This window comes from Cebidichthys violaceus, unplaced genomic scaffold, assembly GCF_023349555.1.
Source record: "Cebidichthys violaceus isolate CVI_PGR_0920_01 unplaced genomic scaffold, fCebVio1.0.p SCAF_15, whole genome shotgun sequence".
Lineage (NCBI taxonomy): Eukaryota > Metazoa > Chordata > Actinopteri > Perciformes > Stichaeidae > Cebidichthys > Cebidichthys violaceus.
The window spans coordinates 7,746,674-7,766,576 of record NW_027176318.1 but is presented as its reverse complement, the minus strand read 5'-3'; the positions used below and the strand labels follow the sequence as shown (position 1 = coordinate 7,766,576).

Here is a 19,903-nt window from a genome sequence, read left to right as displayed (position 1 = left end):
TTGCTACAAACTTTCAAACCAACTCGGCCATGTGGAAACTCAGTAAAACGTTGCACTCGGCCAGCCAATCAAATCCGTCTTTTACTTCCTGTCAGAGGGCACGCACACACACGCGCCTGGCGTCATTACGCATTTCCTGTTCTCTTCGAAGAGTCCCCCCTCTTCTCCTCACCGTCGCGCCGTGAAGTGGATGTTTTGGTGAGAAAATACGGTGTCGAAAAGGGACGTAAATACCTTCAAAACATGACATTTCGACCCACGGGAGCCTAAAGCGGCAAAAACACGGAGAAGAGGAGCGTCTTCGGAGACGGTTTCGGTTTATCTTTGTATCGTATTCCTCCGCATGTCCGCTTTCCTCATAGATGGTCTCCGGCGAGCGTTGTCTGGCGGCGGACGACGAGTTGTCGAAGAATAATATGAAGGAGATGATCGGCGGTTGCTGTGTTTGCTCTGATGAGAGGGGGTGGGCGGAAAACCCGCTTGTGTACTGCGACGGACACGGCTGCAACGTCGCCGTGCATCAAGGTAAGCTGGTGCCGTGAGATCGGCTAGCAGCTAGCAGTTAGCTCACAGGCTAGTTAGCGTAGTGTTGTTGCAAGGTTATGGAGCGCTCCGTATGCAGCCTCCTCCGCCTGCCCTCACCAAGGCCAGGCTGAGGTCAGGCTCTGCTCACACTGCAGGGATGTCCACCGCGTTGGCTCGGAGGCTGTCTTTGCCTGTTTTAACCCGCTGTAGACGAGAGTCGTGCTCATTTTGTGCGTATTCCTGTCGGAAGCTGTCATGTGGGATTCAGAGGAAGAAGGAGGGTCACCCTCCTCACGTCAAAAAGGTGTAAACTTCGCGGGAAGCTCGCATCGATTTGTGTAAAATACGGATTAATTCACTAAATAATATTACAAACTGCATTGGATCTGGAGATAAACTTATTAGACACTGTTTTTTAAGTCGGGAGTCCAGGATGTGGACAAGTTGAAGCCACTAAACGATGATCTCTAGAGCTTCTAGTATTGTGGCAGTGATGACTCAGACGATGACGTCCCGTGTTTACAAAGTTAACAGCTGGCCATGTGACACTTTACCAACGCAGGGGGATACAGTGAACTATTTGAAATGTATTCACACTTGTAACGCAGGTTGTTTCGCAACAATTTGTCAGTGTTCGGCCTGATAAGTAGTTCTAACAGGAACGCGTCTGTAAGCCAGCTGTTACATGTTTTTAACACTCAGATCTGGCCAGATGTTACGTTTATTTGACCCAGGTCTTAAGCAGTGGTGGAAGAAGTACTTAGATATTTAACTTGAATGAAAGTAGCAACATATACGTTAAGTACCAAGAAATACTCGTTATGCAGAATGGCCCATTTCAGAATAATGTATATTATATCACTGGATTATAATTACTGATGTATTAATGTGTACTAGGGATGGAACCGTACACAAATTCATGGTTTTCAATTCAAGTAGACGTAGTTCACCCGTCGATTTGTAAACTGTCGCTTTTAAGCCTTGAGGTCGGCATTTTGGCCACCGCCATCTTGGTTTTTGTCTGTCGCCATCTTGGTGTTTTGCAACCAGAAGTGACACGAACTAGAGTGAAACTATAAACGACTGACCGCTGAATGATAATTTGTAGGCAACCAAAATGTTACAGTTAACTTTCATATATTGAAGACAAACTATGTAATAGTTAAAGGTCTTAAACACGGACAATTCCCAGACAGGACGACGCTGTGGTAGTGTCCTGTCAATCACAAGGAAGCCCCGCCCTTAAGCGTACCCAGTTTTATTGTCTATTTTACTCCAACTGGGATCATAATTTACTAAATGAACGTCATGCTGTATTGAAGAAGACTTGAAACGAGCAATTGAGACCGTAAACGTTTACTGAGTTAATAAATCAAGTGAGAAGCAGGGTCATTTTCTCGCCCTGAAGCCCTGCCTCCGCTGCTGCACGGAGAGCTGTTCACTTGTTTATTCAAAGTTTATTAATATTGCATAAATTGTGCACATTCTTTGGTCTCCAGCAATACAAAGTGCGAAGTAGATCAAATTAATGTTTCTCGAGATATGCGAAGGACGCACACACGTACGCAGATGGAGATTCCTTGATTTACAGTTAGATGATGTCGCTACATCCAAATTGTACCAAATTTGTGATGGTCCCCCAGACAGCATATCCACACCCGTCTACCAAATGTGGTTGCAATTTTACTACGCGTTCAGGAGATATTATTTTTTCTGTAATATAATTCCTTCCCAAAGCATTTGAGCAACGATTGCTCAGAATTTGTTGGAGTGGCAGCAAAGAAACAGATGTGGACACAATTCAAAATGGTGGCAAAACAATCTAGATTCAAATGTAAATGGTTTATATGAATAGATTCTTAGGGCGACTGTGGCTCAGTGATAGACCGGGTCATCCTTCACTCAGAGGATTGGCGATTCGATTCCCGGCTCTGTTAGTCAATGTTGATGTGTCCTTGGGCAACCCCTAATTTCTCCTAAATGCTGTGCTTTTGGTGTATGAATGGTTAGATAGTCGGCCCCTGCCATCAGTTTATGAATGGGTGTAAATGGGTGGATGACAAGTAGTGTTAAAGTACAAGTCTGTTTACCTTTTACCATCCGTCTGGACCCACGTCATTTATGTTTTTGAGACTTCGGGTTCAAGAGTTATAGGCCAAAATGTAAAGTTTGTTGTTATAGCGCCACCATCTGGCCAAATTGCACCACATTTGACAAAGCCGCCCCTTGGGTCCCCAACAATACACACACCAAGTGTGAAGTAGATTGGGCAAAGGATTCTCGATATATTCAAATACAGACAGACCGACAGATGGCAGTTGAACTCCTTGCCACAACATTAGGGTTCGTTGCCACTATAACTGTAATAGACGGGCTGGAAATGCGCACGTGTGGAACGGACTGATGTGGACCCTCAATTGTTGAACGACTTGAACTGCATGTGCGGTACATGTTCTCGGCTGTCCCTGAACTCAGAAAGTATGTCAGAGTTTGAGTCTGATCGGAAAGTCGCTTATTCCTCCTCTCGTGAATTACTAAGCAGACGAGCTGTACTGGACTTGTGAAGACCAGTCAGCGCTGTCTCTTCATTACCTTGTGCAGAGCTGACCCTCAGTCATGACAGCGTCTGTTTAAATGAAGCGCGTTTGTCAGAAAAGATTCATTGAGTGTCTTATTTCTAAATTTCAGCCATCAGCAGACATTAATCTGTTTGAGCACTTTTTACCAAATGTGAATAATTTAGATATCTGTCAAAACAGTTTATTTAATCCAGAGATGCATCTAAACAGAGCCAGGCGAGACGATGAGTGCTTCACTGGGACTGGGAGAGTATCCAAATTCCACAATATTTATTATAACTATGTACTAGTACTAGAAAGTACACATTAAGTTGTAATATTGCATTGCAATGAACACAGAAAATTAGACATAAAAATAAATAATATACTGTTGAGAATCCTCAACTTCCATTGTGAAATTAATATAATTTCCCACAACATAGTCAAAAATATTTTGGTGTAATTCATAGCAATTAAAGCATTACGTTTTTAAGTGATTGGATCGGCAAGCTGTGTTATTAGAAAGCATGCAGTGTGTGCAGAATATCCCATCCAATGGTCCTTGTCTTGTCTGGTCACCAGGTACTTCATTTGAACTAACTAACCTTTTGGGTGTTTTGTTCTCAGAAACCTGGATTATAGCTGTTTATTCCAGTGGATTATGGGCTCTGGTCTGATCAGAGATAATCTGAAAATGTGTAGAGGTAGGCTATTTAGGGTCGTGCTGCTGTATTTAGTGTAGCACCGCCTGTACTGCGCCTTTTAAATCTGTAAGCGTCGGTGAAACTAGGTTATACCTCGAGGTGAAAGAACTCAGTGTGGTTTTGACGTTGTAGTCCGTTTTGGCAATTTTATTGTTTGCTAATATTTGTCAAAATATTACGATTTGACCAGAATGTAGAATGTATGAAAGTGACCTCTCTGACCTGTTCATATCCATTCACACAGCAGTGAGTACAATAGAAAAGTAACTTCTACCTAAAATACAACCTTTCTTTTGACTTCTTTCACAGAAATATCTGGAGGAGGTCGAGTAGAGTGGGCTGTTTGAATGCAGTCTCTTTACGTATGGTGTAACACACGTGGCAACATTAACGTAAAGCAAACAGTTATCATTGATGCCTATATGTGTTGACATTGACAATGCATTACCAGTGATTCTCCCTTTGTCCTCTGGGGCCTAAAATATTTTGTAGCGCAGGCAAACTCTGTCAGCTGTCAGTAGAGCGAAATAAAAACAACAGCGGTGTGTTCAACAGTCTGTCACATCAAAACGCAGCTCAATTTAGTCTCAAGTTTACCTTCTGGCACTGACGTGGAGATTGTGCGATATTGTACAGATTTGTATCAAGTGCAGTCAGATCTGGTGTGGTTTCATTATCCCTGTGTAATTGTATTCTGTGGTATCAAATGTAGTCTTTTGTTGAGGTTGTGATGACTTACTCAAACGCCCCCCCTCCGTTTCTCCTCAGCCTGCTATGGCATCGTGCAGGTGCCCACTGGTCCGTGGTTCTGCAGAAAGTGTGAATCTCAGGAGAGAGCGGCCCGTGTGGTGAGTCACAGAATCTATCTATCCATTCATCATTTATGAGTAAACTCCTGGAATAACAGGACTGTCTGTCGGAGACGGTGGACCTCGTGCTCCCGTGCAGCGCTATCATTTATAAATGTGCTGAGAAAATAGGTTGGGCCTTGAATCATCGGCGAGTCTGTTCAAAGGGGCTTGGTACAAAGCTCCTAAAATAACAAGACTGCGCATGTTGAAGGCACCGTTTCTAACATCTCATCTCAATGGGTAGCCAATATCATATCTTGTGCTGCTGAGAACATTTATTTGAGAAGGTTCTGAGTGTGAGTTCTCCACTGTTTCTGAATATTCTGGTCATGTGAGTAAACGCAAAGCAAGGGAGAGGGGTCACTGTTAAATTTGATGACCAGAACCTCTTTTTCTACCATTGTTTTGCACTACAGTTACAGTTTAGCTGTGAGAAATCACATGTCATGTTGTTCAAGATCATTTCAATGGACTGCTGGGTAGAAGGAAATCTATTTCTCTACAAATCTGAATAAAAATGCAGAACATGCAGGAGTGTTTTGGGAGCAGTTTTGTTTGTGTTTATTTGACAGAACAATTTATTACTATTTTAACATATAGCAAACTAAAACGTTGCTCTGCGATAACTGTGGTAGATGACAAACATTGGCACATTGCCCAGCTTTTCAGTGTGGTTTACTGGTAATATGCGGTTAACCACAGTGGAGCGGTTCAGATGTACTGGAAGCTGGCCGTTACATTTGACATTAACTATATTTAGTATGATATGGAAAAATACCACAGCATTTGTTCTGATGGGTCTAACGTAGAGCTGTCCTCGACCAAATATACTCTTAGGCTACATGCACTCTACGATGTTTTCATTTTACGGGTTGTGTTGTTGTGTGGAAAGGCAGAAACGAGGACCTTGACACCCGGGTTTGCTGCTTGAGTGGGTCTTAGCAGTTATGATGTGTCCTTCCCTGATTCTTATTCTTATTATTGGAGCGAGTGGCGTGTGGACGTTTGAAGTCATGGTTTGAGGCTTTGAGGAGGGACGATGGACACAAAACTGAGGACTTTCCTTTTCCCATCAATGCTTAATTTGTTCTGCAAAACTATTGTGAAATCCACAAAGAAACTGTAAACGAACTAAAGCATAAATGCTCTCCAGTGCGACAGGGACTTCCAGCCACCTGGCAGAGCTACATGTAGAGGAAGATGTCAAGGATGAAGGACAACCTTTTATTATTAAACAGTACATTAGTACTCTGTTGTGTATTCTGTAACTAAGCACCCGCACTGGCATCCGCATGTCCAGTTCACCTGAATGTCCATGTGATATTCGTTTTCAGGTGTGTTAGTATGGACGGAAATCATTTCTAAAACGGTGCTGAACCGCTGGTGTGGACGGAGATCGTCCGGGGATCACTCTGGGTTTTAAAACCAAAACGTATTATTGTCGAATCAGCCTTAGTCGACTAACATTTATACGTTTAGTTGATTTAATTGACAGATCTTTAAAACCGAGTTTCTCCACAAAGAATCGTACAAAACTCTTGTGTTTACCAGAGATGGGTTTTTTTTAAGTTTCTTAAAAGTTTAAGTTATTTAACATGAAAAATAGCATAATAACCAACCGACTAACGGGATCTGAGTGGTTTTCCCTATGATTTTTTTTTTTACATTACATATGTGTGCATATCTTTGATATTCTACTTGTTATCAGTTCAAAGATACCAAATACTTGACTGTGCTCCTTGTAGTTTCTGAGATACAGCCATGTTCTTGTCATACTATATCTAGTGTTTGGGCACATGGGACTACTGCTTTTTCCGGAAATATAGTGCATCATTGCAAAAAAGTAGTCCCTTGTGTAATTTCTGCTTAGGCAAGCCCAGAGAACATTTCCACTAAAGAATATGAACTCCTTTGGCTTTTAAACAGGGCACCTAAGAATGAATTGTATTGTATTAAAATAGTAAGATTGTCTAACTTGAGGATTGAAAGCATGGTTGTGTTGTTTAGCCCGCCATGTCTACCGCTTCATCTTAAATATATACAGCTTGGCATAAGCTGCTGTAACTAGACACATTATATTAGAGGTCTGCACTGACCTTTGACCTTAGCCTGTCAGCCCACAATCTGTATTCTGCACCAGTTACCATCATATTTCACCAAATTATATTTTTTAATCCGGATTATAAAGCTTTATAAAAGATTATCTTAAATGCTGTTTGTGCGTGTTCGGTTCACCAATACTAACAAATACACCGTTTTTGCGTGTGGCCTATTATGACAAACATGAAGCTATCTAGTCTGCATCGTACCAGCTCGTGAAGATGGACCCGGGAAGCTCTGCGTTTCCAGTCGTTGCTGGGCTGACCTGTTCTCCACACACCTCTGAATCATGTTACTTAGGACTGAACTGAATTTGTCTGAAGAGTTTCCGTATATGACTTGTTCTTATCGTAAAACTTGGCGCAAAAGCCACAAACTGGTATGGCTTGCTGAGTTTCAACTTAATATGACCTCGGCAAACTTCTAAGGACCTGTCGAGATTATTTTCGGGACAAGATTTACTCGCGTAGCTGTTGGTACAGGTGCTAGGAATGATCTGCTGACTTGCTGTGTGTGTGTGTGTGTGTGTGTGTGTGTGTGTGTGTGTGTGTGTGTGTGTGTGTGTGTGTGTTCACAAAGGATTACATTGTGTGCAAAGTTAGCAGATAACTAGAACTAGCAATTTAATTAGTGTCCTTCGTAAAAATGCATAAATACATATTTAGGAAGGTATTGGCACCTGTAGCATTTGAATGGTTTTATGAGATAGAAAATAAATGAAAGGTAATTTTGTCTGTAGTCCACAGGTGCCAAGTTCAGACAGATTGTAGATTGAGTAAATACAAAAAAATATACACTTTTTAAACAGAACTTTATAGTAAACAAAGCGATTGTAGTAATAGTATAAAGACAGCTATTTGCAAACCTGTTCAAATAGATGAATTATACAATGTGAATTTAAACAGGCAACAGCAAATTATTTGTGCAAGGAAAAGAAAAGACATGAAAGCCTTTCTCACACACACACACACACACACACACACACACACACACACACACACACACACACAGTGCTTTTTGTAACATAGTGTTGGCCTTAAGATGAGCAACAAGTCGGGGCCACTTGCCAGTTTATCTCACATAGCGGCATATTTGTCCTACTTTTGTTCTCTCAAGTAGATGAGGATGTTTCTGACCCGCCGTCTTCTTTACCCACAGAGATGTGAGCTGTGTCCCCACAAAGATGGAGCCCTCAAGAGGACAGACAACGGAGGTAGAATCCCTCTCAGCTACACACACACACACACACACACACACACACACACACACACACACACACACACACACACACACACACACACACACACACACACTCTGTGGTGAGCCTCTTGTGTATTTTGGTATTTTGTCATTAATTGCATGTCACCGGCAAGTTTAAGGGGGTGTGAGCATGCTGGGAGAGTTATGTTGCTGTTTGTTGTGTGTGTGTGTCTGTGTGTGTGTCTGTGTGTGTGTCTGTGTGTGTGTGTGTGTGTGTGTGTGTGTGTGTGTGTGTGTGTGTGTGTGTGTGTGTGTGTGTGTGTGTGTGTGTGTGAAGCCTCTCTCTGCCGTCCTTGCCAGTCCATGTTTTATGTGTGTGTGTGTGTGTTTATGAGGGGGCGGGCCAGGATGGGTATAGTGCATGGCCTGTGAGGAGTCTCCTCTCTGGGTTCATTGGGAGGTCAGTTTGGTGGAGACTGTAAATATTCTGTGTGTGTGTGTGTGTGTGTGTGTGTGTGTGTGTGTGTGTGTGTGTGTGTTTTGAGAGAGTCAGTCGGGGAGAGAGGCACAGCTGTGGGATTGTGTCCAGGCCTGCAGGGAGGCATCAGGACAACACTAACACACACCGTTTTACTACTTTCTCTTTTATTTTACCCTTCCCATGACCCCTCTCTCTCTCCCTCTCTTTTTCCTCACCATTTTTCTCTCACCATCTCTTTCCCCACACCGTCCGTTCCTCTGCTCTTGTCACTTCCTCTTCACTTGTTGATCTGTGTGGTAGTTGCTTTATTACTGTCCCACCTGAAACAACAGCAGAGTAGAGGGATTAGTCTAGAATGGGTATTTGATCTTAACATATAACAGGCAGAGACGAAAGAAAAGACATAGAGGGAGACAGGAGTTAAATTAACAGATGCTTGTCCTGGCCTCTTTTTTCTCTCATTCAGTTGCATATACCCAATAAATATTGGTGCCCTCTTTATAGCAGGAGTTTAAAGATAACACACAAAGTTGAAAGAATTTGCACACTAAAAGGTTTCAAACATAATCTCTCACATCCGTGTATTTAAGGGGTTTTAATGGAAACGAGTGCGCTTTAAAATCAGCTTCAAGTTCACTTCCGACTAGTCAGTGCTAAGAAATATTCGATATGTGGCATCGTAGCAGATTAGACCTGGATACTGTCACTCCTGAGCATATTCTAATTATAGACGTGGCTTCACTGTACATGCAGTTCATTACCCGCTACAGTAAGAACAACATGAACTACAGTTGTTTTTTTACCTGGTGTTGGTGTCATGGATTTACTGTGGTTTACCAGAGAAACTCATAAGGTACATTTTTTTTAAATAAACTTGATAACACACTCTGTTATTAAGAAATGTAAGCTCATTGTCTGACTGTGATAGCTTCTGGGAGTAAGGCATGTTTGTGAAGGGATGCTTTGTTGGGTTTTTAGGGGTTTGCTCAGTTTGAGGAGGAAGGCTGTGCCACTTTTATAGTCCTGTTTTATAGGCCTCTTCCAGATTCTTGGAGGGACTTCAAAACAACAACATACCCCCCATTTCACACCCGCTGCCTCCCCTCCGTCCCGCCCTCTGCCCTCCTACCCCTGTCCCGCACACCAGGTCAAAGGCAGGTCAGGGGTTCAACTGTAAGTTTAAGCCTGTTTTTGTTTCCGCTATGGGGAAAAACAGACACCTCCAGTGTGGCAGGAGACTCCCACCTCCAGTTGACCTCCTGTTGACCGCCTTCTGCTCCTCCTCAGCTCGTCGTCGTAATTTTGCTGCCACTCCACATTGCCCCACTGTCATTCCACCGCCCCCGGATTGTCTTCACTGACAAGCAGCTGTGTGTGTGTTAGGGCTCAATAAACTGCTACTTGGATAGATTAACTACCAAGTTGCAAATTAACACATTTAAGATTCAGCATTTCAAAGTTAAACTCAGTTTGATTTATGTTTTTTTTTTTATGTGAATGTAACCAAAAACAGCAATTTGACATATTAATGATGGCTCCAGACTAGGGATGCTAATTAATCATTTTTCTCTGACCAATAGCCGACCCTTCTTAACGAGCATTAACCGTTAACAGACAGGATTAGTACCTTCCATGCAGGAGTGCTGGGGTTGAAGTTCCTAACAAGCGATAACCGATGCACAAACGGGTTGAATCCATTATTTATCGCCAGCTGCAGGGTATGTGCGAAACAGGCTCAGATCAAATCCACAGTTCACCCGTCCAGGAGAGTCAGCAGCCACGATGTTGCGTGCATTGTCGTGGAAACAGGCAGCCTCTTAAGTCACCACCGCATCAATTAGATTGGTTAGACTGACATTTTTTAACGTCCCTGCTCCAGACAACATGATGGTTGTTTGGTTCTCCTGGTTTGGGCCAAAGAAGTATTATCTATCATTCCCTTCTGATCTTGTCCATTTTGGGTTCGTTCTACAACTTCAAAGTTTCATTGACTGACGAGGAACACATTTAAATCTAGAATTTAGTTTAGCACTGTGCACATAGAGACGGATGAGATGATGTAACGCAAGATGATTGGTGAGATGGGCCCATCATCATCTGTCCCGGTGTGGTACCAAAACACTCAAGTGTAGGAACGCCAGTTATGTATATAGTGGAGAGACTTGTGCTGTGAGTTATAACCCCAGAAGAATGTGTTTGAAATGTATGGAGCAGTATTGTATTCTTCAGGTCATCAGTTCTTTTGCATCCAACAAATGAAACGAGTGGATAATTAACATCAATTCTGTGCACTCCTGTTCATATTCAAGATATATTCACAGATGGTTTAACATCTTCATGTAAAGTCTGACATGTTGTCACATACTACCTTTTTACTGTCATATATGTGCAGCAGTTGATGGTGGCGTGTGTGTGTGTGTGTGTCTTTGCAGGCTGGGCCCATGTAGTTTGTGCTCTTTACATACCTGAAGTGGAATTCGCCAATGTCTCGACTATGGAGCCCATAGTACTCCAGTCTGTGCCACACGATCGCTACAACAAGGTAAAAAACAATGTATCTATGCATTTAAACATGACACAAAATCGCACATACAATGTAAGTACGAGGGACTGAGTCCGTTTTGAAAATAAAATCTCTTAACTGTGTGTGTGTGTGTGTGTGTGTGTGTGTGTGTGTGTGTGTGTGTGTGTGTGTGTGTGTGTGTGTGTGTGTGTGTGTGTGTGTGTGTGTGTGTGTGTGTGTGTGTGTGTGTGTGTGTGTGTGTGTGTGTGTAGACATGCTACATCTGTGAGGACCAGGGCAGAGAGAGTAAAGCAGCCTCTGGAGCCTGTATGACCTGCAACAAACATGGCTGCAGGCAGGCCTTCCATGTCACATGGTGAGACCCGGTCACATCACATTAAGCTCACTAGACAAAGAAGGAGATTGTTTCTTCAGTTCTTCGCTCACACTCAAGCACAGACTTGAAGATTTGATATACTTTTGAGTAGAAATCCCTTCACGTCACGTGTTGGCAGTGTGATTCTTATTGTGTTACAACGTTACACATAAATGATGAAAAGTCTTCTCCTATTTCTTATTTTCTTTAACATTTCATTTGCTTGACTCTACGCTCTGACCCAGTGCCCAGTTTGCGGGGTTGTTATGTGAGGAACAAGGATCGGACGCAGACAATGTCAAGTACTGTGGATATTGCAAGTACCACCACAGCAAATTGGTAAGTGTATTATTTTTGTCATATTCTACAGATGTCTCATACTTCAAACCACAACTTCACACGTCACGAGACAATATGTCATTCTGCTCAACTGATTTCTTTTTGTAGCCATTTGATTTTGTATTAAGTTTAAGATAATTATCGATTGCACTAATTAACTGAGGAGCTAGCTTGTGTTTTTATAAATATGATAGTATAAACATACACATTTGTCTCGCTCACTAGTTTGTACTAGACACTGTATTTCCTTTATAACTGAGCATTGATCCCAGTTCTATATATAGTTTTAATTATGAAACCACTCTGACTTGTGTGTGTATCGAGGGCCACAGTGTTTGTTGTACGTGACTACATCTATATGCATGAGTGTGTCTTGAACGTTGCCTGTCTATTAACTATTTGAATGAGGATTTATGTTTTATTTTTTCCACTAACTCCAACCACGGATGGCTGTGTAGACACAACACACACATTGGTTTACCTGTAACACAGTGAGAAATACCTTTCACCTTGTTAATGGTTTGCTACTTCTCTGCGGCCACTGAGAGATGACCCACCTTCACCTCTGCCCTCTTCTTTTTCTTGAGCCCCTCCCTCCCTTAGCCCTTCTTATACTACTACTCTCCTCTTTCCTTCCTCTATCTTTTGTCCTTTCCTCTATGGATGGCTTCTCTTTCCTGCTTGGCCATCGCTCTCCTTTAGTCAGCTTCCGGTCTCTGTTGGCCTCTGCCTCCTTTCCCTCCATCTGTCTTCCTCCTCCATCTGCTTCCTCTTTCACCGGACCAATGAGTCCATCTCCCCACTGTTCGCCTCTCTTCCACCTGTTCTTTACCCCTTTCCGTCTACTCTTCTTCCTCCTCCCTTTCTGATGCCTCTAATCTCTCTATCAGTGGTCCATGGTCCCCTCCACTCCTTTGTGTATTGGTATTAAGCCCGTAGTGGGCATGGCGGGTCGGGTTTGCAGGTGCTGCATAGGGTCCTTTTGATATATATTTATATTCCTATATAAATCTGTTTTATTTATTTTTTTTTCAGTTTCCTTTTTTTTTCTCGGAGTAATTGTTTATGTACAGTTTTAAAACATGTATTCATTCCATATATGAGGTAGATTACTTTAGATTGGATCGGTGAGATTGTGGCTCACATCTTTGAGCGCCGAGCCAACGGCCACTTTGTCTTTGATCTGGGATGTGAGTTGAGAAGCTCCAGAACTATCTGCGAGTGGAAAATCAGGGCTGTAGTCGTGTAGAGAGAACTACGATAGTCGTCTCGGAGCGCCTCTTCGGCATGACTGTGTGTTTATGTTTGCAGCTGAGCCTGGCTCTCGGAGAAACACCGACACACAGCAGAGAAGAGAAGCAGGTTGCCCGAAAGTTCAACCAAAACAAAGCGGCACAGTCTTTTTTCAGTTCAACAAACAAACCTGTGAACAAAATGCTTATAATGGAAGGGAAAACCCAGATTTTCATATATCGTATCCACAGTTTCTCAAATTCTATGATATTCCTCGTTTTACAGCTCACTGCATTTTTCTGATTCTGTCTGGGTTTTTCACATCACAGGAATCATAGGGCCCTAAAGCAGAGTGATGAACGTGATGTAAATGAGCATAAAGGTTACCTGGAGAAGGCAGAAAAACTTTTGTCTGCACTTGGAGTTCATTTTGACTAAGAATTCACATTTACTCCTAATTGGCAGATTGCTGGTTTCTTGTCCATGATTGCTACCTTATCTTTTGTAGACTGACGATGCAACCAGCATAATTCAAACCTGATAGCTGCCCGTTGTCAAGAAGAATTCAATCAGATAGGAGAAGAACGAAAAGGATAGGCATATCAACACTCAAATGCAGGATATGCAGAAGGAATATGTTTTCAACACACGCATTCACTGTAGAGACGTCTTGTTGCTTTCCCGATTTTGTTCCACTTCTTAGTTAACAACCTATTGCAAGGTATACACATGTATGCATGTACACACTCTGCATCAGGTGCTGGAGGGACGCAAATATAGAAAAAGAGGAGCGTGACTCAACTATTATATCTGGAACAGTGGTAGGATGGAAACACAGGACAGGCTTTATAGTGCGCACACACACACACACACACACACACACACACACACACACACACACACACACACACACACACACACACAGATATGACATTTTGCAATGTTAACAAATGCTGATGGAAAGACTCGTGCTGTTCTATTGATCGCGTATGAATGGATGAATTGGATGCTGGGGCTTAATGTCATTAAGCTGGGATTGTATGGATGACAGGAATGTACGAGAGGGAATCAATGATAAGGAAAGCAATGTTGTTAGCAGAGTGGGTTTCATGAAACACCACTTGATGGATGTTTACGGCATGTTAGCAACATATGGTATTTGACTGGACTCTGTCGGTATCCAAATCTAATTTCAAACTTAGATTATCTTTGTGTTGTTGATTTCAACAAGACAGCGTGTGAATAATTTCCCTTTATTTCTAAGCAGTGTTAATGCACTCGAAATATGCTCTAAAAAATATGTTTCCAGTTAAGTTATATTCATTGAATTGAAAACATAACGGAACGGTCAGTTTGTAAATCCAGATCGAGACCCGTTTAAAGGGAAGAGATTGCCATATGACAATGAGCTGTGTGTGAGGCCGGAAGAGGAGGATTTATCCCATGGTGCACCATGTTTCCCCGGAGAGTCCGTTTTACATGAAATGCCAAAAGAAGCAGTGTCTGGTCATAGATCTGTATTCTTGAATAGACTGGGTAAACACAAGCCTTGATCTATGCCTGGAGGTAATTTGGCTGTAATTTGAGGATGTAGTTCTTTATCACCATGGCAACCAATACTATGAGCGAGAAACAAATCCGACTTGGACTGGGATCGATAAACAAGACCCCTCGGAAATGTCCCATGATACCTCTTCAGATCTGAGTTTTGGCAAAGGAGGAACAATAAAACACAACTCATGGTTGTGTGGGTCTTCACTGCTGCCCCCAATCCTGATGGTTTATTCTAATGTATTCATGAAGGTTTTTCCACACTTAAATGGTTACATTTGGTCACTGAAAGTTGAAAAAGGGAATGGCCTTTTCTACAGTGGAGTTTTTTTTGTTTATACTCTTTCTTTTTATAACCACCACTTTTGTGCGCAATGCTTTTTGACTGTTTTTCAGTTTTGAGTTCAATCAGCCTTTTTTTTGTTTCAATTTCATTTTTTTCTTAAATGTATATAATCATAGAGTTCTTTTTTTTAGACTCTCTTCTTTGGACCTAATCCAGTAACTTGGAGTTCCTCTTTACCTTTTTAGCGAAGGAGCAGGGGCCGTGGTAGTATGTCTCAAAGCTTAAGTGACTCTTCCTCTCAGTGTATGGATAGACCCACAGACATGGACAAGAAGGTAAGACAGCCCTCAGATCTCTCCCTCTCTCTGCCTCCAAACAATGACGCATGCTCACACTGTGGAGGGACAGGCACACACCGCAGCAAGAGCATTAATACTTTTCAGTGGTTTTAATAATGGCTCCGTAATGAGCATTTCTGGAGACGGTCTTTGAATATATTGGCAGAACATTTATTGTTATTTATGACAAGCGGAGTGTCGGAAGGCATATTATTTGAGTTAATGAGGAAAATGGAAAAAAGAGGCGTGTGGTTTTGATTAACTGATGTACATATGCAGGGTAGATATATATTTAACCGCAACCCCAACAAATGTCTACCCTGGGTATTGAAAATCACTTTTAAGTCAGTTGATTTGAGAAAAATTACATCGAAATCTTTTGAAATGCATGAATGGCCTTGAAAGTAATTCATTTGTTATCTTTATTCAAATTTGTATGTTATGCTATAGATGTTATTGATTCGAGTTTACCATCTTGACAGTTGGGAGTGTAAAAATGTGTCAAACATCAAATCGCATCAACGTGTCCTTCAGTTTAACTTAAGGCCTTTTAAATATCACAGAAGTGCTTTAATTTGATTTCTATGTGAGTGCTGGAATTGTATTTCATAGAGCCAGCAGCAGATGCATTTGGATTGGCTTTTAGCTGCTAGTATGACTGCAGCCCACCTCCACCCACCAGCGACGGCAGCCTTTAATGAATGCTGCATTAGTGTGACTTAATCAGTCACAGCTGTTAGCAGAACATGTAATCACAGGCTGCGAAGAATCAGAATTTACAGAAGGTGTCAAGTCATCTGTTCCACTTTCTTTTTCTTTTTTTTACCGATCCCTTGTCCAACAGAGGACAGGGTTAAGCTGAATTTTCTCAAATTGTATCCGTCTCAAAAATGGTGATTGATACTCCATCACACCAGCATTAGATTTGAACACGTAGGTGGACATATTCCACCCAGTATAGCACAATACAATGTACTAAAGCGAGCACATGACTGTCCCTTCACAGTTAGTCTGGTTAAGAGAGTTTTCTGTTCAGTGTCATGGTTCATGGCTTCTCTCCAACAATGTGCCCTGTGTGGACGGCACTTTGAAAATACATCCATCCCTGCTCCCTTCTTGAGAAGCAATCACTGGGAAGAGTTTACAGGATCCAAATATTGAAAGTTGGTGTTGATGTGTCGTTTACCCAATTCAATTTAGAAAGGAGACGCTTTAAATCTGCATTAGGAAGAAATTGCCTGTATCGACAATGTAAAGCAGCAGTGAAACACCACAAATAAAAGTATTACAAGTGGCGGCAGCAACCTTCTAATTAACAATTCTGCTCTGCAAGCATATTAGCCTCCTATGTTGTATGTCTTACTGCAACAAGTTTGGGTAAAATCTGTTTACAACACAGTAGTATAACAACTGATACAGAGGGCAGATATTGGATATAATGTACCAAAGATAGAAATTTGACATGGCTGCATAAAGCTAATATAGCTCTTCTACATCAGCATAGTTTGTTTTAATTTAATTTTTAAAGTTATTATTATTTACAAATTATTTTTAATTTTTTGGAATGAAAATAGTAATGAAAAAGTGTTTTTTTCCTGATTATGCACTATAGTATTTTATTAGCTCAGTGTTTTCAGGTGAAGGAAGGAAGGAATGGATGTATATTGAATGTGTCTCTTGGCCCTGCAGTCTGCTCCACCGCTCTAAAATCAGAGGAAGTCAGCTCCTCAACTAAGCTTGTTTTTCCTCATGTTTTAACAATTGTTCCATTTCCACCAGATGAGATGCTCATGTTCTGATGAGAGTTTGCATTTATTTATAAACCTGCGTTTATGCAGACAGCTCCGTACAGATTTAGTTGGTGATGCTGATCCAAATAGACTTTCATGCTTTGAGTTCCTCTTTCCATCTTTTTCGAGTCGTCCTTAATTGTTTTTGGTAGAAATGCATGAAACAAGACAATAGATGTTTCATTGTGTTCATTCATAAAGTAATTAGTGGAATCCAAATTGAACATTTAGCATGTTGTGTGCCGTTTTATCTGGCTACTTAGTCATTGTGTCAAACAATAACAGCGTGTGTGTGTGTGTGTGTGTGTGTGTGTGTGTGTGTGTGTGTGTGTCTTTGTGTGTGTGTGTGTGTCTTTGTGTATGTATGTTTGTGCGTGCGTGAGGATTTGTCCACATATTATCCTGCCCCTCAGCCCTGGCTTTTGTTATTACCGCCTCATTTGCAGTAGTATCTCACTTCTCTCTCACTTACACGCACACATGCATACTCTCCATCCACATTCCAGGGTCAGAGATCAGTAGGCTCGTGTGTGTGTGTGTGTGTGTGTGTGTGTGTGTGTGTGTGTGTGTGTGTGTGGACACATCCACTCATACATTTGTTATGTGCTCTGGATGTATACCCACCATCATGTTAGACCCTGCAGTCAAACTACAGCAGGGGCTAAAAGATCCCCACACTGGCCACTTAGAAAAGGCCTGCAGGAAATATACACACACACACACACACACACACACACACACACACACACACACACACACAAACATCTATACATACACAATGGCTGGTCAGAAATCCTGCAGGAAACTGCACAGGGGAATTCCTGCTATGCCTGGGCGGATTATTTTACCCCTTACTTCCTGTTCCTCCGTTTCCCCTCGTCTTCCCTCGCCTTACCTCAGCCCTCCTCCCCTCTGTGTCTGCAGCCTCTCATCTTCCTCCTGAGGCCATTGTGTTAACTTGTGAGGCATTTAAGATGCATATTACATCAAAATAAAGAGGCAATACTTTTTTCTTGCGTCATTGGTACAGGCCTTTCATTTCTTATCTCTCACATAACCAAGCTAAGTTCAAAGAAATAATATCTCGGTGCATCACAGCAAGGAAAAGTACCACAAGTGTATACACATTGTGCAATTTTAATGCAATGATTAAACAATTCATTAAGTAGTTAGTTTTATTATATTATTATTAATAATAATAATTATTATTAGATATAGTATTTTTATTTATTATTTTAAGTCATTTATCAGCCTCTAAAATGTGAGGATGTGCTGCTTTTCTTTGTTTTACTTGATGAATATTTTTGGATTCTGGACTGTCGGTTAAAACATCTGGGAGTTATTTATGGCCGTGGTTCACTATCATATTATTGAGAAAATGATCGATCAATAGATAGTTAAAGCCCTAATTTATTGCATTTAGCTTTAGTGACCAAATGCAAAACTCCAGATGCTTATGTTCACCAGACACTAAAGACATTTTTTTTTTAATCAGTAAAAAAGACCTTTTATAAGTGAGTGTCCCAGTTTAGAATCCCACGACCAGCGTCCGACATAGACGAAGAGGATTTCAGCCCACCGTGGTGCTGCTCGTTGCTCGTGGGGTGTGTTGATAAATCGACGTGGCCCTCATTCTCTGCCACCGCTCATATTTACCCCACACGGCCTCAAAGACCACTCGGACATGTCAAATGATCGGGCTGCTAATGGTCAGCGACAGAGAAAGAGGGGAAAGGACACGCTGAAAGGCTTTGTCTCTGCCTGTATAATCAATTGACCTGATTGATAAGGGTGTGTCAGGGTTACATTGTGTGTGTATTATGTTTCCCACGCCCAGTGCTTCGGGTCCTTGTGTGTGTGTGTGTGTGTGTGTGTGTGTGTGTGTGTGTGTGTGTGTGTGTGTGTGTGTGTGTGTGTGTGTTATCCGACCCTCTCAGCTCAGCCTCTGTCCATCAACACCTACCTCTGGAATGTTAATGAAAAACAACAAGAGAATCCCAAAGAATTTACCTCTTCATGTCTCTCTCACTCTCCTTTTTCTTCAGTATCATCTCTCCTTTTTGTTGCCATTAGATGCTGTTTAAGACGCCACACGTGGCTGTTTGCATCAGTTTTCTGACGTTTTACAGATTAAACAGTTACTTGATTAGTTTAAAAATAATCGCCAGGGGTGAAAAAACAAACAGCGGACTTACCAGTAGTGCAAAGTCATGCTATGATGCCAAACATCATTTAGACTCACAGAAATCTGTTTTACATTTTAGTGGGCATCCTTATGTTTACAAAAACACAAAATATGTCAGCTGGGGGGTGGAAAATGTGTAGAAAATTAAGCACACAAATTTGTTGGAATGGTGCAACCACAAAAAAGAACATGCAGTCAATATATGACTCAATGTTAACACACAGCTTCAAAGGAATGCTGTAACTGTTCCAGAACACTATGTATATGATACTGTGAGGCAGCATCTAATCAGAAGATTTCAACAACTTTAAAGCTACTTTAAATTAAACACGAAGGAAAGAGTTGCAGGTTATACCGACACAAAGAGAACGCAACCTTTGTGTAACCCCAGAGTCTTAGCATTGGGTTAGATTACAGTTGTTAACTGGTACTCTTAGAGGAAGTCTGGCTTAACTGCCACCAGCCTTCATGCATCCTGGGAGAGGGGGGGGAGAAATGGGGGAGGGGCTTTTTCTGGTGTTTTAGAGTTGTCGTGACACTGAGCATCACAAGCATGCCGAGTCCCACGTCGTCTCTCAGGATCGCTGCATATTTTCACCGACTATCTTTCGAGAGTGTGTGTGTGCATGTGTGTCTGTATGCGCGTGTGTGTGTGTGTGTGTGTGTGTGTGTGTGTGTGTGTGTGTGTGAGAGCATACGTGCACCTGTCTGGCTCTATGCCTGTGCAGAGAGGTGTCGGAGGTGCGCACGCGAGGTGTAAATGCACTGGCACCCAGTCGCCACCTCGGGGGTGCGAGAGGAGGAGGGTGGCGGCGCGCGTGTGATAGCAAAGGGTGTAAATTGAGCTGTGATGGTCCAAGGAGGAGGATATGATTGGATGAAA

At 41.9% G+C, this 19,903-nt stretch overlaps 1 protein-coding gene across 4 annotated transcripts in view; it reads left to right on the top strand.

Moving 5' to 3' along the window:
* Positions 1-144: 144 nt before the first annotated feature.
* The window catches only part of mllt10 (MLLT10 histone lysine methyltransferase DOT1L cofactor), a 41,909-nt gene continuing 22,150 nt past the window's right edge, over positions 145-19,903 (top strand). For 2 of the 4 annotated variants that reach the window (XM_068709764.1, XM_068709767.1), the window contains exons 1-7: positions 145-525; positions 4,556-4,635; positions 7,897-7,951; positions 10,852-10,961; positions 11,195-11,298; positions 11,544-11,637; positions 14,953-15,042. In XM_068709764.1, coding sequence (XP_068565865.1) covers positions 363-525; positions 4,556-4,635; positions 7,897-7,951; positions 10,852-10,961; positions 11,195-11,298; positions 11,544-11,637; positions 14,953-15,042 — 696 coding nt within the window. In that variant the 5' untranslated portion in view covers positions 145-362. The remainder of the gene's footprint in view (positions 526-4,555; positions 4,636-7,896; positions 7,952-10,851; positions 10,962-11,194; positions 11,299-11,543; positions 11,638-14,952; positions 15,043-19,903) is intronic. The other 2 variants (XM_068709765.1, XM_068709766.1) reach the window with 2 other exon arrangements.